The following is a 26,033-nucleotide window of genomic DNA, read 5'->3' as shown; positions in this document are numbered from 1 at the left end:
AGATTATTGCTGGATCTTGCAAGACATGGAGAAACTGGATGAAGGCTGGGTCTGGAATACTTGTATCCTTTATATCCTTCCCCTGAATGTGGTGTCAAAGCACACACCTATCTTTAGCCAAAAACAAAATTAAAGTGTTTGCCCTGGTGGCTTCAACACTCATCTTAGCTCCACATGGCTTGCAAGATGCTGCAACATCAAGTTATTCAATATCCATCCTGACAGCATTAACTGCAACACTGGTCTTTGAGACTTTGGTCTCAATTTGCATCTATTAATCATAACTGCCACAAAACAAAGCTTGACTCCCCCTCTCCTGTTGGCACCAGTTTTTATACCATTGGCATGAGGCTTTATTCCAACACTGTATTATCAGATATTTGGTCTCACTTTGTAACTTTGTTATGAAACCAGTGGGCACGATTATGTCACCCATGGTTTTATGGAAGAATTAAATCTTCTGGCCACAGTGAAGTGCCTAAGCTTCTGAAAAAGGTGTGAGGTTCTTACAAAAGACACAGTAAAAACTTGACTTTTCCTGATTTCAAAATGGCCAGCAAAAAGCAAAACTTCAACTGATAGAGGTAATGGGTTCAATGTAGTTATTTCCAGTCTATAACTCCCATTTATTGCATTCTCAGGATCTTTGAATTATTGAAAAATAAAAGCTTAGTTTTAGTAAAGGTTCCACTTAGGAGTATAACAACCATAAATTCAAAATTAGATGGGTGCTGGATGTGATACAGGTAAGCGTGTTACAGCTGTTTCTCTAGCTATTCCAGGTACTCTTTGGTATGTTAAAGATGGGTTTGGGGTGAATGTAAGGGTTTGATACGAACCAGGGATGAGGGCCTGAACTGAAATTCAGCTCCTGAACCACATGAAGCCTCCAACACAACTTCTCACAGCTCTTTCTCAACTCTTCTCATGGCAGTTTGATCACAGCTGCATTGTATCAGAACTGGCCTTGACCACAAGTGCTCAAACACCTCAGAAAGAAGAAAAGGCTGGAGGGTCAGGGTCCTTAAAAGGGTGGGTGGGGAACACCTTTCTACCATTTCAGCAACAAACTACTAGGAGAGGGCTGAATGAACACATGCTATCAGGAACAAGACACCTAAGAAAACAGAACAGCCTGTCAGCTCATTTCTCAGTTACACTTGCAGTATTCTTACCTGTTAGCATTGTTACAGCCCATGACAGACAGGAACCTCAGATTAGCCTGCTGATATTCAGCTGAGATAAACATTAAAAGGTTCCAACATCTGTAAAAGATAATTGTGGCACCAGATGTATCACGGTCAATATAGAGCAGATGTCTGTCACATTTTATAGCTAATATGGCTGAGCTATCCTATTTGCTATCTAATTCCTCAGTGTTGTTAACAGCCATCTTTATGCTGTTCTTTTACAGTATGCTGCAGGCTTTCTTTATTCAGAAGTGGTGCAACCAACTGTACAGAAGTGTCCAAAGAAATGCATGTCCTTAATATCAAAACAAGCATCTCTGAAAACTCCCCATGCAGCTGCTTATCTTTCTCTATTATCCTGAGGACAGAATCTCCATATCTGTTACTGTGCCTCAATCCTGAAAATCAGGAGCCAGTTGAAAGCATCAAGGACTTGCTAAACATAATAGATCCAGGCCCTGTATATAACATAGTCAGCCTTTGCAACATGCCACAGAGTCCCACGAAAATCAACAGCTTGCTCTCTCATAATGAAGTAAAATACAGTATTGGTTCACAGATACTCTCATAGTTCCCAAAAATGTTTGGTTTTTTAAATTGTGATTATATCAAGTAACTAGGAAGATCTAGCCTTCAGTTTTAGTGAATGCATTGTGACTTGTGATCTTTCATTTCTTCAAGAATTCCTGCAGCAGGTCTGGGATTTCCAAAGCTGCCTTTCACAAACTGAATGGATTGACAATCCAAGGGTGTCTGAGTATCATTAAACCACTTGAAAGCTCTAGCAATGCTTCTAGGTAACCCTCAGGCTGATTTTATTGGAGTCAATAATTCCCTGTGAGTTTCAACATCATTGGACTTGCTCTATGTGTTGGTTTTCTTTTTATCATGGTCTACTGATCAGAGCAACAGTTTTAATCCTTTTCTTTAGTTCTGGACCTGCTTGCTTTCAATGTTGCAAGATACAGCTGCAGTTCTTATTGTGCCCTAAATTCTTGCAATTGCTTACAGCTTGTTCTTGAAGCTCCTCTTAAGACTGCTGCTGCTGCCTTTGTAACTGTGGCTAGAGGTACAGTTGCTGCATTTGTTGCTTGTGGTGCACTGCTAAGTCCTTTTTTCTTTCTAAGGAGCTCTGAATCTGTGTTTCCTACTGGCAACAGCCTTGCTGCACAAATTCTCCATCTCAGGTGGACTGGCTCTGCCTATGGTCGTCACAGGAGGTCCCGCTGGGATTGCTCCACTAGAAAACTCTTGATCACTGTCTCAACACAAAGCAAATGTAGCAATTCTATCCAGGGAACAACAACAAAGCCCTTCTTCCTTGAGTAAACAAAAAGTGTTCTAAGTTATTACAGAAGAATCAGGACACACAATGACAGCCCCACTCTTTTAAAATTCATGATTACTTAGAAAATTAGTATGCAAGCTCTCCTACTCCTTCTAAACTGGACTTTAATTCACTGGGTTGGGAATTAACCTCCTGGGCTCATTGCAAGCATGCGTGTATCATTTTATTACGGAACACAAACAGTTGATTTGTTAGATTCAAAAAAGACACACGGACTCTATTTGAGGGAACTAACAAAATTAGTTCTTGTGAGTCATCGCTGCATTGCTGGTAAAGTGAAACTATTCAGAACAGGAAGAATAGATTAATTAGCTTTAAACTTGAATCCTGTCAAGCTTGCATGGCTAGGATAAAATCAGGAAACAGCAGGTATATAACAACTTTTATTTTACTTTCTAGCAGGCATTGATAGTGGTTTATAAGGGTAAAGGAGCTGAAAAGCAAAGCATAGTCATCTACAGGATTATAATGAGAGTGAGAGACCATAACTGTCACGGGTCTTTAACCTACAGTAGACTTAATTCTGGTTCCAGTTAAGGTTTCTCAACTGAAACTGCTGAAAATATTTATTTATTTATTTTTAATTTTTTTTGTTATATAGATTTTACAGGATCTTCAGGAATAGCTGGAGGTCTGGAGCCATCAAGTGATGTTTATCTCTGAAGCAAGTATGATCATCATATAACATAGGAAATTGTTGGTCACGAGAGTGGGTGTCTCTGTTTCACTGGGCCCAAATATTTCTGTCTGTCTGTGTTTGTATGTTGATGTTTATGCACATATATATAGTTTAGTTTAGGATATCTTGCAGTAAGCTAATGTGAATCTTCCCATTCTCTAATTTGTAATTAACATTCTGGTTTAATCATAATATATTCTATTGAATTATTTGTTCATCTTTGAACTGTATAATGATTAAGGGCTGCTAAAATTCAATCTTTTGATTAATAAATTTTGAATCATTGCTAAATAATAACTGTTACAAAATACTTCATCCATGACACGGATTACCTTTGCTAAACTTTTCAGAACCTCCTCCAGTACTAGTACATATTTGTGCACTGGGGACAGAAGAGGGAACACAGCTCTAGACTGTTCACCCCGCTCTATGGAGCGGGGAGTGGTTTTCACTATGCTCTCTTGTTATTTTTAAATAGCTCTTAGTATTGGAACTTAAGGGGGGGAAAAGGAGAGTTTATGGCCTTTGGAAGAAGGGACAGGCAACTCAAAGGGACTACAACGATATCGTTAGGCTATGTGGGGAGAAAATTAGAAGGGCCAAATCCCTTCTAAACTTAATCTGGCTGCAGGTGTCAAAGATAACAAGAAATACTTCTACAAACATATTAGCAACAAAAGGAGGACTAAGGAGAATGTCCATCCTTTATTGGATGCGAGCAGAAACTTAGTGACAAAGGATGAGAAAAAAGCTGAGGCACTTAATGCCTTCTTTGCCCCAGTCTTTAGCAGTCAGACCAGTTGTTCCTTGGGTACCCAGCTCCCTGAGCTGGAAGACAGAGAAGGGGAACTGAAGGGAGCCCTCATAATGCAAGGGGAGGAGATTTGTGACCTGCTACACCACTTAGACACAGATAAGTCTACAAGGCCAGACAGGATACACCCAGGGGTAATGGGGGAGCTGGCACATGTGCTCACCAAGCCACTTTCCACCATCTATCAGCAGTCTTGGCTAACTGTAGAGATCCCAGTTTATTGGAGACTGGCAAATGTGATGCCCATCTACAAGAAGGGCTGCAATGAGGATCTGGTGAACCACAGTCCTATCAGTCTGGCCTCAGTACCATGGAAGGTTATGAAGTACATCGTCTTAAGTGCCATCATGTGGCACATGCAGGACAACAAGGCAAGTAGGCCCAGTCAGCATGGGTTTATGAAAGGCAGGTCCAGCTTAATGAACCTGATGTCCTCCTATAACAAGTTGACCCAATTTAGTGGATGAGGGTAAGGCAGTGGGTGTGGTCTATCTAGACTTCAATAAAGCCTTTGACAGTTTCCCACATCATTCTTAGAGAAACTGGATGCTCATTACTTGGAGTAGTATACACTTGGCTGGGTAAAAAACTGTCTGGATGGACAGATCCAAAGAGCTGTGGTGAATGGAGTTCAATCCAGTTGGTGGTTGGTCACAAGCAGTGTGCCCCAGGGCTCAGTGTTGGGGCCAGTTCTCATTAATTTCTTTATCAATGACCTAGAGGAGGGGATTGAGTGCATCCTCAGTCAGTTTGCAGATGACACTAAGCTGGGAGGGAGTGCTGACCTGCTTGAGGGTAGAAAGGCTCTTCAGTGGCATCTGGACGGGCTGGATTGATGGGGCAAGGCCAATTACATGAGGTGCAACAAGGCCAAGTGTCAGGTGATGCACCTGGGGCACAACAACCCCAATGCTACAGGCTTGGGGCAGAGCAGCTGGAAAGCTGCCCAGTGGAAATTTGGGATATTTGTCAACAACTGGCTGAATATGAGCCAGCAGTGTGCCCAGGTGGCCAAGAAGGCCAACAGTATCCTGGCTTATATCAGAAATAGCGTGGCCAGCAGGACTAGGGAAGAGATTGTTCCCCTGTACTTGGCACTGGTGAGGCCACATGAGTACTGCATCTAGTTCTGGGCCTCTCACTACAAGAAAGACATTGAGGTTCTGGAGCAAGTCCAGAGAAGGGCAATGAAGCTGGTTCATGTTCTAGAGCACAAGTCTTACGGGGATCAGCTGAGGGAACTGGGGTTGTTTCGTCTGCAGAAAAGGAGGCTGAGGGTAGACCTTATCACTCTCTCCAACTACCTGAAAGGAGGCTGAAGTGAGGTGGGGGTTGGTCTCTTCTCCCAAGTAACAAGTGATAGGATGAGAGGAAATGGCCTCAAGTTATGCCAGGGGAGATCTAGATTGGATATTAGGTAAAATTTCTTTACTGAAAGGGTTTTCAGGAACTGGAACAGGCTGGTCAGGGAAGTGGTTGAGTCATCATCCCTGGAGGTATTTAAAATGGATGTAGATATGGTGCTTAGAAACATGGCTTAGTGGTGGACTTGGCAGTGTTAGATTTACGGTTGGACTTGACAACCTCAAAGGTCTTTTCCAACCAAAGTGATTCTATAGTTCTATAATTGTACAATTCTATGACTTGATTTTACTATCTATTCTAATTCTGAGATATCATTCCAGAAGAAGAGTAATCACCTCAGAGATCAGTCTACTTTCTGTGTACAATTCAGATTATTTCCCCTATATATTTTGCTTAACATTGGATATATCTATACTGAGTTTCATCTGCCATTACAGTGACCATTCAGTCTTACAAGGCTCTTTTCCTACTTTTTATGTTCAGGCTTTCCTCAGTAACTTAAAGTCAGTAAACACTACCACATTTTCCAAGGAATGTTTCATTTATAAAGATGCTAGAATTTCCAGTCTTAGCACACATCCCCAAAGGGCTCTACTGTGAAAATTTGCTCCTTACAACAATTTACATTTTCTGTATTCTAGGCAATTACTTATCTATGTAAGGACTTGGTTCTTGTTCAGTGGATGCTTTTTGTATGGAGGAGCTTTGTGAGGGACTTTGTTGACAGTGTCAGCCAGATTTCCCAAAAGCAATGCTGATTCCTTCAAAAACACACAACAGGTTTGTAAGGAATTATTTTCCTTTATAAAACTCATGTTAATAATATGGAAACACAATGATAGGTAGCTAATACCACCTGAACTGTAAGAAAGCTAACAACAAAGGAAAAAAATCCATTTGCAGCACAGCTAAGAGTAAGGAATTCTAATGCACTGAAAAAGAAATGAATCATAGCAATGAAACGGGCCTTTTAACTAGACATGAATTGTTAAATTATTAATAGTGCAGAAAAGGAACATTTATTCAATTAATACTTTTGTTCTGTCTTTAGAAGGAAGCCAGATAAGATACATGGATCACATAGGAATAACAGAAAGATTCCTAATTCACTAGTAACTGAGAAAGATATCAGACAACATAAAAAACAGATAAGCATCTTACAGGCACATAAGATGTTTCCAGTAACACTTAATTGTTTGCTGAGGAAATATCTGGCCTCCTAATTTTAGTTTTATTTATTTATTACAGTGGGAATGAAACTGGAGGAGACTTAAAACACTTTTTTTTTTTTTTCCCCCATTCAGGATGAGGAAATGGAGTGCTAAGGAAGACAATTGATTAATCTGATTCCAGTCAGAGTTAAATTAATAGAAAATTACTTAAAAATCAATAAATAAAGAATTAAAAGAGAAGATTCTAGTTAATGTCAGTCTACAAAGATTTTGCAAAATTAAAAAAAAAAAAGTTTTATCAATCAGAATAGGATGGAGGGGTTTTTTAGACAAGAGATTGTTGACAAAAGTAACCTCACAAATATTATATTGTTAAGAAGTTAAGTATGTGCTACTAATATAATAAACCAATGCCATCCTGTAGCAAAATGAGAGAATGAATTGGTACTTGAGTTTACGAATAAGAAAGATACAATTGTATACCCAGATACCCCAGAGCCGAGACTGTTACTGGCATGCTATGAACTCTTTCGACATTTCCTTTTACACAAGGATGGAAAAAACGTGGAAGGACCATTAAAAAAAAAAAAAAAAAAAAAAAAATTAAGGACTGTAGAAAGTGTCAAAAGAAACATTCCAATATAAAAAGGAAGAAGAGTAAATTGTTCTTGCCTTGAATAACATGAAAATCTGTTAAAATGGGCAAGTAAACACAGTAACTTATTTCTGTTATCTTCCTAATCGCTATTACTATGGTAAAAACCCTTTTCCTGTGAGTGTTGTCCTCTTGCTCCTCTACCAAATGAGGAATGGACAAAGAAAAGGATACAAATAGCTCCATCTGATACATGTATGTTTCTCTCTGAATTCTGTGTTTTCTAATAGAATAATTGTAAAGCTAACAGCTGCACTGGTCAACACTGACCAGGGAATACTCTCACTCTGTGGCAGCCTCTAACAGAAACATCTGACTATATTTCCTGACTTAACTGAAACTACCAAAGTGATGTTTCCACTAAAATAGTACTGCAAAATAAGTAAGATGGGTGCAAATAGGCATATCTATGTGCAGTACCTGATGACAGTGATAGAAGTTCATCTGCATTCCTTTAATTACAGACAAAAATTATTTTGTATATCAGAACAACCATTTACAATATTTGCATACAAGAGAAAGAAACTCTCAGATCAATATTTTACATGGAAATTAACATTTTAAGACAGAAACCTTTCACTTGTGGTATTTGTCACTAAATTGCTATAAAAATGCATGAAGTCTTTCCTAGATGACTATGCCAGCGGGAAAAGGTGAAAACAATTGGTCTGTTTCTGTTACGCAGGCTGAACTCAATGTAAAATCTAAACAATTAACATAAATAGTGAATCATCAGTTAGATTTTTATCTTTTATGATAACAAATAGGCACTAATTCAGCAACATAAAGTCTTCTAGTAGCTAGACCTGTTGGTTGTGTTGGTTTTTGTTTTGTCTTGTGGTTGTTGTTTTTTTTTCTTTTTATTTAGCTGTGCTTCCTAAATAGAAACAAGTTAGAGTGAAAATTGTAGAAAAAAGTTTAAATGTGATTTTTTTGAATGTGACACTTCAACAATAACATAAGTCAAATCTAAGTCAACTTCCAATTTCAGAACCATCTGGCATTCATGTTCTGTGAGACAAACTTGGACAAACTTGACATTTCTTAGAATAAGATAAAAAAGTGGGGGAAAAATATAATAAACAACCCTTCAAACGAATAGAAAGTTTTCACCTGTCTCAAAACACTATTATTCTTTTATGTTTGCAAATTTCTCTATTAAAAAATAGACTGGTAATTTTTTTGGGGGAAATCATGTCAGGTAAGATGCAGAATAGAGCTATCACAGTAGCAAAATATTCAGTAAGTATGTTGCAGCTTGTTAAAAATAATGTAATGTAAGGCAAAGTCATTTTCTGTCTTAGAAGAAACAGCAGCTTGTAAAGGTCATACAAAATCATTTTTTAACCTTTTCCTCTGGGCCAAAACTAAAGATGTTGACAATTTTGGTCCATTGCCATACTAGATCTAAAACATTTTGCATTTATACAGACAATGCACATGATGGGAAAAAAGAAAATTGTTTTATCCTGTTCTGTAACTAAGTTGATTTCACATTGATTCTTTGCTGCCTCCAGGGGAAGTTGTGTACAGCTGCCTGACCATAAAGATGTGAGATTCTTTTTTGAGCTGATTTCAAGTTTTGAAGCTGCTTTTTGAAGCTGATGCAGTTCCCAGATTTCAATGCTTATTTTATTCCAGTTTAGGCCATGATGAAAAAAAGGCTCCTGTCAATTTCACCTACTGGTATTGGTGAGGGACAGCTGGTTTGCAGCTGCGTCTTTCCTTGGAACATGGGTGGGACCCGCAGGTTGTGCCTATACCAAAAGACAAAACTGAACACTGCTACGGAGGGTTCTTGGCACTGGAACCCAGCTCTCAATATTGTTAAATTGTTAGAGTAGTCCCTGGCACATGGTTAGGCTGTGACAACTCTCCTGACCAATTCCTGGGTACTGCTGGGATGGCAGGCAGCCTAGAATGTGTTCCTAATGAGCGGTATGTGTAAAGCCGTCCTCTCACAGGCAGTAAGAAGGACAGACAGAACGGATCTAGCCTATCCTGTGTCGGTTGGCTTAAGTGCCAAAAACTTTATGAATGATCTTAAGCACATTACACTTACTCCTGTAGATGTAGCCTGTGTATACCAGGTCCAGGACTTCCCACAGTTTGGCTAACTCAGGATGTTTTGTGTCCTCTAAAGGACTGCAGACTTCCATACAAGAAGGGACAATATTTACATCCCTGAGCTAGTAGATGAATTGTTTTTAATCACTTCACATGTAGAATCAAGAAAGGCTAAGAGTTGAAATCCTAAATCTATAGACTGCTCTTTATAGTCTTTCCCTGAAGCTGATGGGCTTTATGCCTTTACCCTGAAAGGCAGCTTACTTCATTATGAAGCCAGTCATGACGAGGCTGCCTGGGTAGAGATGAGACTGCAATGCCGGTTTCTGGAAGGAGAAAGCCACTGATCAGCAGTGAACACACATACAATAGGCTCACTGCTGCACAGTACCCACAGAACTGCTTAGGGACTGAACGATAGTTTCTTAGAATGTGATTCACCTCCCACCCTCCCTTAGCTGCTTTTGTATGCACATGCTCCTTCAAAGAGTATCCTTGCCTACAAGTAGTCTTGGGACCATGATCTTGCTGATAGGCCTGCTCTACATCTGATCTGGAAAAAGTCAGCCAGCTGCCCACCAGATTGTCATAGGGCCTGCTCACTAAATGAGCAACATACCTGCCTACTCATGACCTGCAAAAGGAAAAAAGGTACCTCTGCTTTTTAAAGTTCTCGATACTTGTGCTTAGTATTCAGATGCTGATAGTGAGTCATATAGGATATCCTGCTGCTTGCCTGAGATGGCATTTGGTTTTCAGTGTAAGTTTTTTAAGAAGTGGTGCAACCACACTGTGAGATAACATTGTCCAATTTAGGCTACACTACCAAAGCATGTTATTTATTTGCAATGTCTGTAAAAAAAAATGTGATCCACTTTTCTTCTTGAGCTAAGAACCATGCTTGGGAATGAAAGAGGAAGCTACTCTACCTCTAAAGCTACTGCGTACTTCTACCCACTGAAGCCATACTCTTTCCTCTGACACAGAGACATCACAACAGGCCAAAAATGTAATGCACTCTACCAGCTAATGAGGCATCAGCTAGGACTTCTGCTCGTAGTCTTAATATGACACGGAAAGGCAGATTCTGCAGCTGCAGCTATAACTAAGTGAACATCAAAGCACTGTAGCTACAGAACCACTCACAGCCTGAAAGGTAGTTTATTAGAATGGGATTAACCCCAAACCCTTGCTTAGCTGCTCATAAAGTTAGGGGTCTGGTCTATGGTAGTGTCTTCCTGTAGGCAAAAGTCTACATTCAAGCGAGATTTGACTTGCCTCTCGGGGGCATTTTTATTTACTGTGCAAAATAAAGTCTCTCTGAAAACCTAAAATTCAGAGGCGTGGTCTCTGCGAATTTCAGGGGATACTTTGAAGAGCATTAAAAGCAACTAAAAAAAATGAGACTAGTCTCATAAGACTCGAATCTCCTCCTGTTGGTTCATTAGTATTTCCACAGTAGTTTTGCTTTGATGCAGTGCTGTTGCATTGGTGCAGCACTGCAAAGCTGATTGAATTTTGAAACTGGCTCAACAACTGATGTGTTGGCCAACTCAGAGCTTTGAATTTATACACAGAGAAAAGTTCTAGCCAGAAAACTGGTTTCTTTTTTTGGTTTATGTTTTTGGTTTTTTTTAAAAAACTTTCTATCAAACATCAAGCTGGCCCTGGCTAATACCAATAAAACTTTTGGGAACTGTATCTAAGTTCTTCAGTTTTGGTTGCAGCGATGATTGATGAGATTTTAATCCTGTTGGCAATTGCATCAGGTAGGAAGTGGGGACAGTCCTTACAATCCTTGATTTGCTTTAATACCCCTAACATCTGCTGATGTTTTTTACAAGTTATATATGTTCTCTGGCTGATTTCAGTGCTACGGGAATGTCTCATCTTTACTCTCCCCAGCAGCTGTCATTGGGCATTGCCTCTGAGACTTGGAAGCTCACAGAGATGACTGAGCCAGGTGTATAAATATTATTTTATACTTAGGTACAATCCACTATATTGAAAACATATTCTGCATTTTCATAACTTGGACCAGAGATTTAGGAAAACATCATCTGTTGGATGCACTGTATGTATTTTTTTATATAGATTTAATAAGTAAATATTACACATGTAGATTCCATGTGTGTGGTCAAAATTTTGGAAGTCCAGTTGACCTGTCAGCCAACTGATAGCCACTCTATTAACCCAACAGAATTACCAGCCCCATCTCATTCCATCATATTTATCTTTAGTGGGATTGATGTGTAACCTGAAGATTAAACGCTGCTTTTCCTCTCTCAGGACTGAAAAGTCTGGTTTTTAAACCAAGAGTGCAACTTGACTTTTTAAGATTTTTGTAAGTTGATGTGATGTTTAAGGAAAAAAAATTATTTCAAAATATTCTTTTGAGGTTCTGAAGTCAATAAAGAGCAATGCACAAAGCATTTTTGTAGTCTATCCATATGAATGTCCATTGCCATTTTCTCCCAAGCATATACTTAGTTCATGTATTGGTTATGAGCTTGACTTAGACAATCAGCTCTGCTCTGCAATCACTTCAGAAGATGTTGCACTTGCTTTTATTAAATATAGATAAGAACCCTTATGTCTGTTATAATCAGCTGAAACAAGAGCACGCTTGAAACTGTAGGGCTCTTAGCATGAAAATTTCACCAGTCTTAGAAGGCAGAAATGAAGAGAACACAGTTTCTTGTTTTCCTGTACACCATGTAGAGTAAAAGAAGTCAAGATACTTTTCCTTTACTGTCTTAGCATGGCATAATAGAATGAAATTGGTGAAAACAGTGACTATGTGTATTATTCAACAAAGCTAGAAATTCTGCTCCACATTTGTTCTGAATCAGGAATGTAGTGTCTGTTTCATAAACACCAAGGGAATGTGGAACAGCACACGATTTAAAACTACACACAAAACACTGCATCTGATCTTCTCATTCATGTGTGCTTATTTCACAGGTTCCTTGTTCTGAGGATCACAATGTTTACTTTCAAGATAGAGAATATTTAATAACATTGTAGATTGATCTATTAATAGATTTTGGTTGCAGAAGAGTTCACTAACTTGATGTCCTGTAAAAATAAGCCAAAGAACTGCACCAGCTATTTTAAAATGAAAACCACCACTCCAGGACAAGCCACAATAGAATCATAGTTTCATAGAATCTGAAATTATAGGTTTTGGTTGGAAGGGATCTTAAAGATAATCTAGTTCCAACCCCCCTACCACGGGCAGGGACACCTTCCACTAGACCAGGTTGTTCAAAGCCCCATCCAACCTGGCCTTCAGTACTTCCAGGGATGGAGCATCCACAGCATCTCTGGGCAGCCTGTTCCAGTGTCCCACCACCCTTACACTAAAAAAATGTCCTTCTATTGTCTAACTTAAATCTACACTCATCCAGTTTAAAGCTATTACTCCTTGTCCTATCACTACACGCCCTTGTAAAAAGTCCCTCCCCAGCTTTCCTGTAGGCTCCCTTCAGGCACTGGAAGGCCACTAGAAGGTCTCCCTGAAGCCTTCTCTCAGCCTGTCTTCATAGGAGAGGTGCTCCAGTCCTCTGAACATCTATCTTTGTGGCCCTCCTCTGGACTCATTCCAACAGCTCCACATCTTTGTTGTCCTAGGGACTCCAGAACTAGACACAGTACTCCAGGTGGGGACTCATGAGAGTGGAGTAGAGGGGGAGAATCACCTCCCTTGACCTGCTGGTCATGCTTCTTTTGATGCAGCTACCCCATACTCATTTTATAGCATTACTTCTAATGATGTTCTCTCCCAGGTTCATGTTGTTTTTTGAGACTGGGTTTCGTATCTCCCACACTGCCTTCTTTCAAGGAAAGCAAGCAGGTTTTTGTCCTGGCTGGGAAGGTATGTTAATCTTTAATCTCTGCCTAAATGGATTAAAATTTACATCTCAGTAATCCCGGGATAATGTTTTCTTCACCATCCTGGCTGCTTAGTGCTGACAAGAGTCAGGTGCTTCCCGGTATCCAGGGAAGAAGGCTTGTGAGCAGTCAAGGCAAACAGTGCACCTACTCCCTTCAGAATTCTCAGAAGTCATACTGAAGGTGGATGGAAGTCTCAGGGATCGCAGTTTCGGCAATACACATGTAGAGTAGGAGTCTGGTAGCATTTAGGTGGTTAGCATCTAAGTGGTTAGCTTAGATGGAGCCCTAAGAAAATGTACTTAAGAAAATGTAACCTGTTGGAATATTAAATTATCATATTAAATCTATCAGTGTGAATTTCAATTAAGTCAACTGGAGCCATGGGAGCTATTACACTTCTTTGTATAATTCAGGATAAAGAAATCAGAAGGGAAGCTTGCCTCAGTTTCTGCATGCATAAAAAGGCAATAGACTATTTATCTACATGATATCTCAGCTAGTATCTTCATTGTAAATTGAGTCTATGTCTGTATTACTGACTGTAAAGGGAATGTTCCTGAGCACTGGAAAGAAATTGTCTATGATGTTAACCTGTCCTTAGCGTGTCTTTGGCCCACGCCAGCAATCCCATTTGCAGACTAATGGTGGAGTTACCTCATAAGGGGATTAATGCAGATTTTTGACAGTGTCCACTGGCTCTTCGGAAGGAAGAAAGCTATCTTCTTTAAGGACTATATTCTTGAAGGACTCGTAGGCTGTACCATGCCAGCTGGTGTCCATATCAGACACGACAAACGTGTGGGTACATCTAACTTAGTAGGAAAGACAAAGCCTGACGTTCCTGTGTTGAACTGGTGTGCTCCTTCCTTATGGGATGGTGACCGAAAATGACATGGAAATTGCAGCTGTAAGCCAGGAAAGAATCCATCCAGCCATTCATTGACTTCCTGAACACCTCTTTCAATTCTGCAACTATACCTGCCTTTTTCCAAAGAGAATACTTCAGGTGAAGGACTACTTGAAACAAAACTGTAGAAACAAAACACCAGGCTGTGTATACTACCTGGCTCGTTTTCCATCTTCCCTATCTTCATTAGGTGACCCTCATGTGTCAATATTTGGAATGACTAACTTGTAAATATAGCCATACCAAGTTATGTCATGCAAAGGGCCGTTCTGTCTCAGGGTTGAACTTCTCATTCAATATTTTTTTTTTTCCTCTGAGTCTTAAGGTGACTGAAAACAAACCACAGCCACAGTGGAAAAAATTCTGGACCCCTGACAAACCGTTCTTGCTCAGTCTTGTGTCCTTCCTCATCACTGTATTTTTCCCTTTTTTTACTTTTTAAAAATTTATTTATTTATTAACCCCATTGTGACAGCATGGGCTAAGATATTTGTAGCAAAAGACATTCATGCCGTTTATATCTTGCTTTTAAAGGACAGAGAAATGGGCTAATACAGGTAAAAATAATTAAGCGGTTGTTAGGGAATATAACGGCATATAACAAGATACATACAGGGAGCGGTGTGACAAGGAAACCGTCGTTTTCCCGTGCCCCTGCCGGACCGCTGCCAGCCGCCCGCCCGCCCGGCCTCCCGCTCCCGCCCGGGGCGGCGGGGACGCCCGGTAACGGCCGCCAACCGCCCCTCGCGCGCGGCGCCCGCGCCGGGCTCAGCCTGGGCAGCGGCCTCTGGGGGGCGCTGCTGCCGCTGCCTGAGGAGGGGCCGGCAGCGCGCGGTACCTGTCGGCGGCTGCCACCGCGGGCTGGTGGCCCTGCCTGCCCTGCCCTGCCCTGCCCTGCCCTGCCCGGCCCGGCCCGGCCCGGCCCGGCCCGGCCCGGCGCGGCTGTGCCCCGGCCCTGCCCTGCCCTGCCCTGCCCTGCCCGGCCCGGCGCGGCTGTGCCCCGGCCCTGCCCGCCCCGGGGACAGCACCGGCTCGGGAGGACGGCCCCGAGCGCCGCCCGCTCCCACCCCGTCGCCTGTCGGGGTTTGGGAAGTACGCCCGCCACGCGGTCCGGGTCTGTGTTTGCCCGTCTCAGCTGCCAAGGGGAGAGGTTTATCCACACAATCAAAGTAAACAGAGAAGTTCAGCCGGATCGTGTTTCACCCCCAGCTCCCCCCGCTCTCCACACGCTCCGAGGGGCTCCGCGGGGAGAGGAAGAGAGGACTTGGGCTGAATTTATTAATGGGGAGGAGGGAAGGAGGTTTTGGGGCGGCTGTGGCAGGAGGGGTCTCGCTCCAGCAGGACAGGACACCGCTGCGGGGCGGCTGTCGCGCCCTCCACCGCCGGCTCCCCCGTGCCAGCACCTCCCCTGCGCTCGGGCTGTCCCCCTTTCCCGAAGGAGCTGGCGGCTGCGGGAGCCGGCAGGGCGCTGCCGCCGAGGCACTGCCTGCGCTCTCCTCACCCCACCCGCCCCGCTGGGAGCGCTTCCAGGCAGCGCCGCGCCGAGAGCCCAGGAAGCCGCCGGGCCACCCGGGACTGCCCTTGCCCAGAATCGGCGAGAAAGGCGACGCGACACGCCCGCCTCTTCCACCCAGACCCTGCTCCAGCCACCTCTCCGCGAATTTCCCGGTCGGCAGAAAATAGCTTTCCTCTTCCCTTGCAGCTCTCCCCCGCCCCAACACCTCCCCTTCCCCGCCGCAGCCGGGCCCGGAATTCCCGGTAAGCAGACTTCCCCGCCCGCCCCCGCCACGCGGCCCCCTGCGGGGTACGGTGCGGAGCCTGTCAGCTGCGGCGCGGGGCGGGGGACCCGCCTGACAGCCACGCCAAGCCCATCAATATTTCAGGGTCTTCTCAGCGCGTTTCTAATTAAAGGATGGGGCGAGGCGCGCCCCCGCCCCGTCCCCTGTCCCCATCTTCCCGCCGCCGCCCCCTCCCAGTCCACACACACACTCTTGGGACCGTCTCCTTACGTCGGAGGGAGACCAAGGAGTGACTGAGCCCTGCCCGGGAGAGCCGAGCAAGGGGGAGGGAGGGGGGAGACCGGGGCGGGAGGGAAGGCAGGGCGGGAAGGGGGGGCTTGTGCAAGCAGCGACGCTCCCGAGGTTGCCAAGTGGACTTTTATTGTTTTCCACCCACTTCCAAGTCGATACTATCTGCCGTCTCATGTCCATCCTATAGCCTATATAAGCGGCTGCGCTGGGGCTGGAGGAGATGGAATAGTTTGTGGTACGGCGGGAGCGCAGGGGTCGGAGGGGGGCGGGCGGGCCAGCAGCGGAAAACTTGGGTTCCCCGCCGCTCGCGGGCTGCTGCCATCCGGGGAGAGCCCGGGCAGCGGCTCCCGCGGGGAAGACACCTCGGCTTCTGGGACGGAGAGACAGGTAAAAGCGGCCGGGAAGGGCCAGCAACCCTTCTTCCTCCCTCTCTCTCCACGCCCCCACCTTTCCCGCCCCGCTGAGCCGGAGAGCGGCGTGCGGCGGGGCCGGCGGCTCTGCGGGGCCGCGCCGGTGAGAGCCGCGGGCTGGGGTTGGCCGGGAGCGCAGCAGCCCCCGGCAGCCAGCGGCGGGACAGCGAGCCGTCCGAAGGGGATGAGGCAGCGTCGCTCGCCGCGGCTGCCTGCCGCTCCCAGCTTCTCCCTGGGGAGGTGGCCGTGGCCGCGGCCGCCCGCGCCCCTTCCCCGATGTGGGAGGGAAAAGGGACAGAGAAAGGGAAGGCTGGTGCTGCCGTTCGCTGCCCCCGGACGGCTGCCCCCCAGCCGCGCACCACCCGCAGCCCAGACGCGGGGCCCCACGGCCGGGTGCCGGAGACTCGCTCGGTGCGCAGCCCGGCGAAAAACTTCGGGGAAAGTTGCGGCCCCTCGCCCGCGCTCCTCTGCTCCGCGGCGGCGGGCGGGGCGGTACGCGCCTCTGGCCCGTCGCGACCGTGGATCCGCTCCTCCAGGACGCGAGGCGCTGGGAATGCCGCCGAGGCACCCCTCGCCCGCCCCGCTTGGCGCCTGCGCGCCCGCCCTCCCGCGGGGCCCCGGTGGGGTGCTACTGGCTGTGGGGTGCTACTGGCCGTGGGGTGCAGGCAGCAGCTCGCCCCGCCGCGGGACTGCCGGAGCAGGCTGAGCTCCCACCTCCTGTAACTTGCGGAGCGGTCTCTGCGCTTTCCTGTCACGTTTCCGATTTCACGCCTATGAGTCTCCCCACCTCTGACCCAGCCCCGTTTTTCTCTTCCAGTCAAATAGGGGGCCTCCCACAGCAGCGGACCCTTCCTTTTCATCTGCTCCTGCACCCTTCAGGTCAGACTGCAATGAGTGGACTGAGGTCTCCTGAGCTGCTGGGGCTGGTGCTCTTAATGCTCTCAGCAGGATATTGCAAAGAGAAAACTGATTCTGCAGATTTGAAGGACAGGCAAAGTCTCTTAAATCTGATAATGGAAATCATTCAGGAACTGAAAAGGTACCACCTGGAGAAGGACAGTGGGGTGCAGTACTTCTCCAAAGATGACTATAACTTAGATCGAAGGGAAGTGGCTGACTATGAAGGTTACCAGGATGAGCAGAGAGTTGGTAAGTCACAATCCATTATTTGGGAGACTTTTTTGTTTTCCTATAGGGTGTCTTGGTGAATCGGATATCACATCAGGTTACTAATTTGATATCAAGAATGAATGGCTCAGAATACCTGCAGATTCTCTTAGGTATCAGAAACTGACACAGATGGGAAATTTGAAATAGAAAAGCTCCAGAGTCTCTTACACTCTGGATAATGAACTCAACTGAAAGTCTGACTTCTGTGTGTTGGTTTTGAACAAAACCTTTTAATAAGGGTAAAAAGACTGGAATGGGCTGAGGTCAAAGAAATAAAGGATTAAAATGCTCTTTTTCTTGGAAGTTTACCACTTTCTAAAATGTGCGTAGTTTCAGTGCCCTGCAGGACTACAGTATGTCCTTATACATATCGCATCTAGAAGCCTTTACTGCAGCTCAGCTTCATTAAACTTTTTGCCCTGCTTTTTAGTCCCTCTTACAACTTCAGAGGTAGGGCCTTTGAAATACTAGGGAACTGAAACACGGTATCCCTTTGTCACTGTACAAGCTATGGCTACGAAGGGGCACCCCTGCAGGACTACTTATTTGAGTGGCTCTTTAACCTCCCATGGAAAGTCCTGGTTGCTTTGTAAGACATCCAAGGTTGTGTGGAGCAGTCCGGAAGCAGTCATACCAAGCCACGGAGTGACGGGTAGTTACCACTTTTTCTGTGCGTCCAGCTGAAAGCTCATGTCTCATTTACTGTCATTCATTGTCATTCCCAAACCCCTACAGCATAACTGCTGCTCACCTTACCCCTCCTACTGAAAATGACTGAATATTTTCCAGAAGATGTCTACTCACCTTTTTCCAAGCCAGCTTTTATTTTGCTAGTATGCTATTTATTTTGTCTTTATTGATCTCATTAAGCTTAATTGAACCTTTTCTTAATTCTCATTCATCTTCTAATATCTTCATGAATTGCATTTGTTGGTGTTTGTCATGAAAATGTTACTTCTCCATCTGGATGATTAAGGAATATACAAAGGAAGACAATTTTCTTCCACTTAAGATCAGCATAGTGAGACCATTTTTTTAAAAAAATAAATGTTGAAAAGTTACGGACACCAGACTAAGCAGGGAATCCGGATCTGCACAACTCTCAGTCTCAATGTGGAACACGGGTATAGTTTTTGGCCATCCTACATCAGCATATTGGTGCAAAACATCTGGTTTGTGCTGAACAGTTACCTGTGTAAATAATAAACCTACATCAGAGCAGATTAGTTGGTAGTGGTGTGATTGACTCCTAAGCAGGATTTTTCATTCTGTTATTATAATGGAGTTATTCCCAGCAACTCTGGAAAGGAACTGCCGCTTAAAGAGTCTTTCATTTCAGTTTTGGCATCACTTTGCAAGTGAGCCTGTCCCACGGGAAATTTCTGAGTGAAGCATGTGTGTTTTTAATGCTCTTCATGACATAATTAGGTCAAATACGATAAGGTCAATTTTACTTACACTGGCTAAAGTTAGAAGTAAATGAAGAATGACTTTCGAGAAGTGTCTATCCTCACAAGTGAATCAGATCTGGATGGAAATGCTCTCTCTTTTATATCTGATAAGAGGTGCCAAGGGAATGAAAAAGGCTGCTTAGGCATTTATGGACAAATAAAGCACCATGTAGTATATCATACACAATCAGCACTAAGCTATCAGCGTAGAGTTCGTAACGGAAAGCAATCAAAGATAGCTGTAAATCAGGAAGACACAAGCAAAGGTTAGGGCTAAAATGGATTTCAGTAAACCAGTTTCATTTTGCCATCTGCTGAACACAAAACACAAGGCGGTAAACCACAAACACAGCGAGCCAGAAGAGAGCAATTTGCTTGGGATCATTTCCTGTGAGTTTTATTTACTGCTAGAGGGGGAAAAAAAGGATTCCTGTAAGGAGATCAATCCAGTTGCAGGATTGCAGAAGGACAATGCTTATAGAAACATACCAGTGACAAAAGAGCGGATACATTTGGGTAAGAGAATCTGAAGACACTAAACCAAACTTGAATATATCTTTGGGTCTTTACCACTAGCAGGATATGCAATTTTTGAGTAACCATGAACTAGAATTTCTGGAGTAATTTAAATCTACATCAACTTGATAACGTTAATAGAGAGTTACAGTCTGACTCTTAGTTAACTGTCATCATCATAAATGATTGCACACCTGAGAGGCATTACTTGTTTCATCATCAGAATGTGTTTCACAGTGCATTTTACAGTGACTTTTATGTCAAACAAATGCTTACACTTGGGCCTACTGGATGCAAAGGACTTTTGTCCTCTGCGCATTTGTCAAGATGTGATGTTTGCCGGACAGTTTATTCCATTTTCTCATATGATGCTTGGCAAGCACAGTTCAAGTGCAGCAGAGTGACAATTCTTTATTCTGTCCAACAGAAATAGTTCCCAGAGATCTGAGGATGAAAGACAAGTTCTTAAAGCACTTAACAGGTATGCTTTAATTTTGCATTGCTATCCATCATTTCATGTATATACTGTAAGCTGAGCTGTGCTGATTCATAACTTACTTTTTCTTTGTATTTCAGGTCCACTCTACTTTAGCCCAAAATGTAGTAAACACTTTCATCGGCTTTATCACAATACAAGAGACTGCACCATCCCAGCGTGTAAGTGCCAAACCCAGAACTTCCATGAAACAACAGAAAAACTCTACAATTGAATAGCTCTATGAGGTACCAGTAGTGATACAATGTTAGAAGCCATTCCTTGCAGTGAAGAATTTGGAGCGCTCTAAATTGTTCTTGGCACACTTCACACCCTTGCTAGACCAGCATCAGCATTACAGTGAAGAAAACACAACTTTTTCACTGCAAATACACTGCATAAAATGGCTGTAACCTCTGCTTCCTTAGGTACTGATGTATATGCCTCTGGTTCCAAACCAAAGGTGTTTGCTTTTCGTAGAAATACATGACTTCTCTCACAAACCTCTCATATACCATTTCTAGTGCTGCAAGTTCAAGATAGGATCAGAAATCCAGGTGGGGCTATTTCCATTTAATTGATTATTTCTCTAAAACATATTTTATCAACATTCTGTATTTTAACTGTTCAGTTACCAGTCTACCAGTGATGTTAACGGAGAATCTTTGCAACCCTTGTCTTCAGTAAATTACAAAAGTACAACTTCCTAAGGCTTAGTGGGAAAAAAAAGTGCCAATGGAGACAAGTAAGCAAGTTGAGCTTATCATCTTTCATCCACGTTAGCAGCACAGAGACTTAAAAGAAATAAAATCAAACACTGACATTTACCAGTCAGTAGGTAGGATTCTAGATTAACACTGAGGTGGACCTGTTGAGTATGTAGATGCTATTTTAGTACAGCCTTTTCAGAATGGAAGCATGCTTTATTTTACTTGTCTGAGGTCAACCAGTTGGGTCAGAAGCAAAGCTGGAAATAGAAACGGGTTACAGATTCCAAGTTTCAAGTATTAATAAATATCTCAGTCCAATATATTTTAAAGGCATATTTGGTAAGAATTGCAGACTTTTTCACTATTTGTAAGGCTTCAGATTAGAAATACCTTCAAAAGATAAGGATTTATAGATAATGGCTAACCAGATCACATTCCATTTACATGGATGGAGGATGGAAGTTGTTCATAACTAGAATGTTTTGAACAACCAAATGGTCATATTACTTTTTCTTATAAGGATCACAATATAAAAATCACTTGACTCAGCACTAATGAGTACTCCAAGCTGTGAAGCTAAAACCTAGTTGGTCTTAAAATTTGAATTACCCTTTCCTCTTGACGGGTGACATACCCACCAGCTTAATGTCTGGATAATGGAGGAACATTCGTATGAATGGCAATTACAGCATAACTGTGTTGTGAGTTAGGGAGTGTTAACACTGGATCTCTAGGAAACATCAGATGTAGTTACTCATCAATGGAATAAAGCCTAAGGAAAATCAACATTGGTCACCAGACTAGTATCTCCTGAAAGTATAACTTTCTTCTAGAAAAATGAGATAACCTGCTTTAATTATTTATATGCAGTATGGTGTTACTTTTTGATAATATTCTGATTCAAGTACTGTGCATTCTGTGTAGAAATTCAGAAGGCCAAACAAAACACAAAGAAATGAAAAGCATCTATGATGCTGCAACAGTGTTAGTCATGACAGAAGCATTAAGTTGGCATACCTTCTAGTACTTTGTACAGCGTACAGCATAGGCACCTAAAGAGTAATTTATTCTGCTGTCTGTGCATAACCAGCTTTCTCAAAATTAGCTTTCAGCTTGCCATGATAAAGGAAAAAAAAATCTTGATTAATTTTGTAGTTTCACATTGGTTCTGTCCCTTAGCATGAATGCTTCAAAATGCAGAAGGTACTTAAAGTAAGAACTGCAAACAACAGGACTACTGCAGAAAAAAACAATTTTACTAGTTTTAAGATAAGACGCGAAACAGTTACGAATGAATTTGTAAGATGTGGTCACCTACTTGAGCTGGACTTAACATTCCTATGACTAGGAAATGTTATTTGTCCAATTTAAATTTTTGCAGGAGGAAAATTTATCTGAGTTGCATTACTTAGTACTAAGTTGATAGACTTGCTTACTGAGGGCTGAATTTTAAACATGAATGAGCACTACTTACTTGTCCTCTAGTATGGAAATACTACAGTCACATGTTTAGATCTCACACTTAAGCACAGTCACAGATGTATAAACTTTCATACATACATACACTTGGAGAGCCTCCAGGCATATTCATGCCATTTATTTATAGATAGTATGTATGCAGAAGTTGGTTGTATAGTTACATGTGTCATTAGACATGGCTTTCAGTTATGCATTTTTTACACACTCCATTTCTAAATTGAAGGAGCTGATTTCTACACTGTTGCAAACTAAGGTGTGCGTTGAACTTTATTACAACAATTAATTTGCACACTGTTACCTATTTTTATTTTTAAAGGCAAACTTGGTTGCTTTAGTTACCTATTTATGCTCTTTTTTCATGACAGATTATAAAAGATGTGCCAGGCTTCTTACTCGGTTGGCAGTAAGCCCAATGTGCATGGAAGGATGAAGGTAAGCTTTTTCATAGCAGTGATGACGTTCTACTGCATAGCAAAGCAGTGGATTTTGTGTTTCATACATGAAAATTCATGGGGGTATAGTAACAATTGTCCCTTGGCTAAGGTATTCCCCCCTTTAGAGTACTTGAAGGGACTGGCTTAATCTGGCAAGTATTGGCAATAAATAAACGGTACCCCCTACTGGAAGTCATCATATAAAAGTTGGTGTGCATCAGCTGTGATTTATTCATAGCAGCACACAGTTAGCAGATAGTGAATTTGTTGTTCTAGAACAATACACAACAGCTGTAGTTTACTTCTCAAGAGTTGACTCAGTACACAGTTGCCTGTATCAACAGCAGCCCTTTTATGTGAGCAGCTGTAACTCTGTGGTGTCCATTTTAGTATGAGTTAATATATACATAGCTATACACATGAAAGCTTTATAAATACAGATAGATCACAGGTGCTTTTACAGTAATTAAATTGAAATCTATTGTTAGGAGCATTGATAAACTTAAGTTACTCGGATTTCTTGGATTTTCATTGTGTTCACCTCTTATGTCTGTGGGTTTATTCGTTCTGGGTATTTCACCATGTGCAAAAGTAGAAACAAAACCAAAAACCCAAACAAAGGAAGATGTATTTCCAAACTATTTGTATTTCTAGAAATCTGACACGTAAGTATACGAAAGGACTAATATGTCCTCAACCTTCGCCTGAGACAAAAAATGTGACCTCTGACAAAGGGATACATAATAATTCATAAGAATTTTTTAGTAACAAGTGCTGTCAAACCAAGATATTTAACTCTGTGACAAAATACACATCTTGGAGTGAAAGTCAGTGAGGAGAAGCATTAAATTCTAAACATCTTAAGTTTTTTTTTTTTAAAGCATTGACACTGTTTTGCATGGCATTCTCAAAAGCAAGCTAAGGAAATGTCAGAGAGAAACAGAAAAATGGAAATACACGCAAATGAATTATTAGTGCTTAACTGTCAGACTGGAAGTGTGTTGAGCAGAGTCACACAGCTTCATTATGGGTATAATATTGTTCAATATTTTAATTAATAACTTGGGTGATAGAAGACAGTCTATTTATGGATGACAGCAGTTTAGGAGAAACATGCTGAGTGCAATCTTGAAAATAATCTTGGAAAAATAAGCTGAATAGTCTAAAAACAGGATAAAATTTAAAAGAACGAGCCCAATTACAAAGTCACTGCAGAAATACCTGGCAAATTGTGAATAGCTAGATAGACCTGTAGAAAACAGGAGTTGTAGTGGATCACAAACTAAGCAAGTCAACCATGTCACACTTGCAAAAAAAAAAAAAAAAAAAAAAGACAATATACTGGAGTATATAAATAGTAACATTGTTTATAAAACACTTAAAATAATCACTGTTGCTGGAATACAGTATTTAATTAAGGACACCATGAAGACTTGTGGGTGCTTCTTTGAAGAGTTCAAAAAAGAGCAACATGGATGAGCAAAGACCTAGAAAAATACAGTTTACAGTTACAGCTAAAAGGTATTTTGATTACTTAAATCTAAAGAAAAATTAACTGCGGGAAAACATGATGGAGCTATTCAGTTTCATAAAAAGTGGCTACAAGCCATACTGTATCCAGTGTGGGTAAATAAGACATAATTTGTTTAACTTCACAAGAAGAAAGGATTCCAGCTAGATATTAGGAACGACTTTTCTAATTACAGGGGCAGAGGTAATATATTAAATCATTAGATGTAATTTAGCATCCTCACTTTATGCTAAATTCCTCAACATTTCTTTAAGTATTTTCTGCCTCACATAAACTGAAACTAGCTCAGTTTCAATGCAGAATGCTTTTAACACCCAGTAACTCGTACATTACTTGTTTTCTTAATTTGAAACATGCATCCATGGAGAGGAACCTTACCATACATCCTGTGTTCAGGGATGGAATAATGGAAACAACTGCATATAGTATTAGAAAACAGTAAGTTAACAAATAGGTAAATCCTTACATCTCCTAGTTAGGAAAAATGCCAGGGATTCAACCTGTCAAATGTAAAATCCAGAAAGCATGGGACAAACTAGCTATAATGTGATACTCACCTGCAAAAAATGGGAGTTGTTTAGTAAAATGAGATGTTCTTAAAAACACTCACAACTTCAGATATGAAATACTTTAGTTAACTGTTCTTTCATATTATGAGATTGTGTTTGCATGATAGGATGTGAAGATACAAACAAAACTTTCTAAAGAATGGGAGAAAATAATTCCCTACTCTGATGTATCTACTTACTAGTATTGATAATATTACCTGTATTTGGGCTCTTTAAGTTTTGCTTCAAGTGTTTTATAACAATGAAGACAACAGCCCTTAATTGCTTTCTCTCTTACAGTTTCTTATTCAGACCAACATGGAGCACAATTTCATTTCATAAAAGAACTGAAGGTGGAATTAAAATGTGGGTTTTGCATATTCAGTGAAGGCAGACCCTTTTTCTTCTAGAAAATACAGCTTAATACACAACTTCCCGTGATATGCTTTGAATTAAATAGGCAACCAGCATGCACTAGTGTGGCATGCTCCACCTTTTAATAGGCAGTTCTGAGTTTTCCATATTGTGGGATCTCTGTGGCTAGCACCAGATGTTAAGAACTTTACCATCTTCAATGCATGGATCTGTGATCTGATGCTCACATTAGAGCAGACTTCTACATGGTTTTTCACACTAGGGATTTTTTTTACTTTAGCACATGGAACTTCTGCTACAAAATTCTACTGGCACATTGAAGTTTATGTTGATATTTTAACCACTAAATTCTCCTTTTTAATAGATTAGCTGTCTCTTACAGACTCAATCTCTATCATAAAGCACAGATGATTAGAACCAAATCTGGAAAGCTCTGTCATGCCTTTACAATAGCTTTTATCTGTGCTTTTTAAAACTGGAGTTTGTAGGGTTGTAGGGTTTGGCTGGTTTCAGTTAATATTGCTGGTTTGGTTTGTTGGTGTTCTGTTTTTGTTTGTTTTTGTTTGTTTGTTGTTTTTGTTTTTTTCCTTAACAAAACTAAGAATCAAATGAAAGGAGAAAGGAGTTTTATAGCCACCCCTGTTCTTAACAGAGACTGTAGTCAAACAGTATTCTGGATGTCCATTAAGACTACCTGCCATCCTTCATCTAAATTCTAGCCTCATTTTCCTAGACTGAGGCACGTAACACAGACTATGTGAAATATTTTTTAGAAAAGGTACAACAGATTGATCAATGCTAAAAGTCTGG

At 42.0% G+C, this 26,033-nt stretch overlaps 1 protein-coding gene across 3 annotated transcripts; it reads left to right on the top strand.

Annotated features, from left to right (window-relative positions):
- The first annotated feature begins 15,577 nt into the window (after nt 1-15,577).
- ALKAL2 (ALK and LTK ligand 2) lies at nt 15,578-22,765 on the top strand. Of its 3 annotated transcripts, none has more exons than XM_051613357.1 (5): nt 15,578-15,852; nt 17,352-17,683; nt 20,099-20,152; nt 20,248-20,328; nt 22,701-22,765. In XM_051613357.1, the coding sequence occupies exons 2-5, from the start codon at nt 17,425-17,427 to the stop codon at nt 22,763-22,765; spliced, it is 459 nt and encodes a 152-aa protein (XP_051469317.1). In that variant the 5' UTR covers nt 15,578-15,852; nt 17,352-17,424. The 3 variants fall into 3 exon arrangements, with proteins under 3 accessions (XP_051469317.1, XP_051469316.1, XP_051469314.1); XM_051613356.1 differs by lacking the exon at nt 15,578-15,852 and adding an exon at nt 16,288-16,359; XM_051613354.1 differs by lacking the exon at nt 15,578-15,852 and having other exon boundaries at nt 17,049-17,683.
- Nucleotides 22,766-26,033: the final 3,268 nt, after the last annotated feature.

Source organism: Apus apus, chromosome 3 (assembly GCF_020740795.1).
Source record: "Apus apus isolate bApuApu2 chromosome 3, bApuApu2.pri.cur, whole genome shotgun sequence".
Taxonomy (NCBI): domain Eukaryota; kingdom Metazoa; phylum Chordata; class Aves; order Apodiformes; family Apodidae; genus Apus; species Apus apus.
Note: the sequence above shows the minus strand (reverse complement) of the source record. Positions and strands in the feature narration are given on the sequence as shown.

What these genes read in the sequence shown, in the direction of transcription:
- ALKAL2 (XM_051613354.1), top strand. Translation starts at nt 17,308, where the DNA reads ATGAGTCTCCCCACCTCTGACCCAGCCCCGTTTTTCTCTTCCAGTCAA. An exon ending in CCAGGATGAGCAGAGAGTTG is followed by an intron (nt 17,684 to 20,098) that starts GTAAGTCACAAT and finishes TCTGTCCAACAG; the next exon opens with AAATAGTTCCCAGAGATCTG. An exon ending in AGACTGCACCATCCCAGCGT is followed by an intron (nt 20,329 to 22,700) that starts GTAAGTGCCAAA and finishes TTTTCATGACAG; the next exon opens with ATTATAAAAGATGTGCCAGG.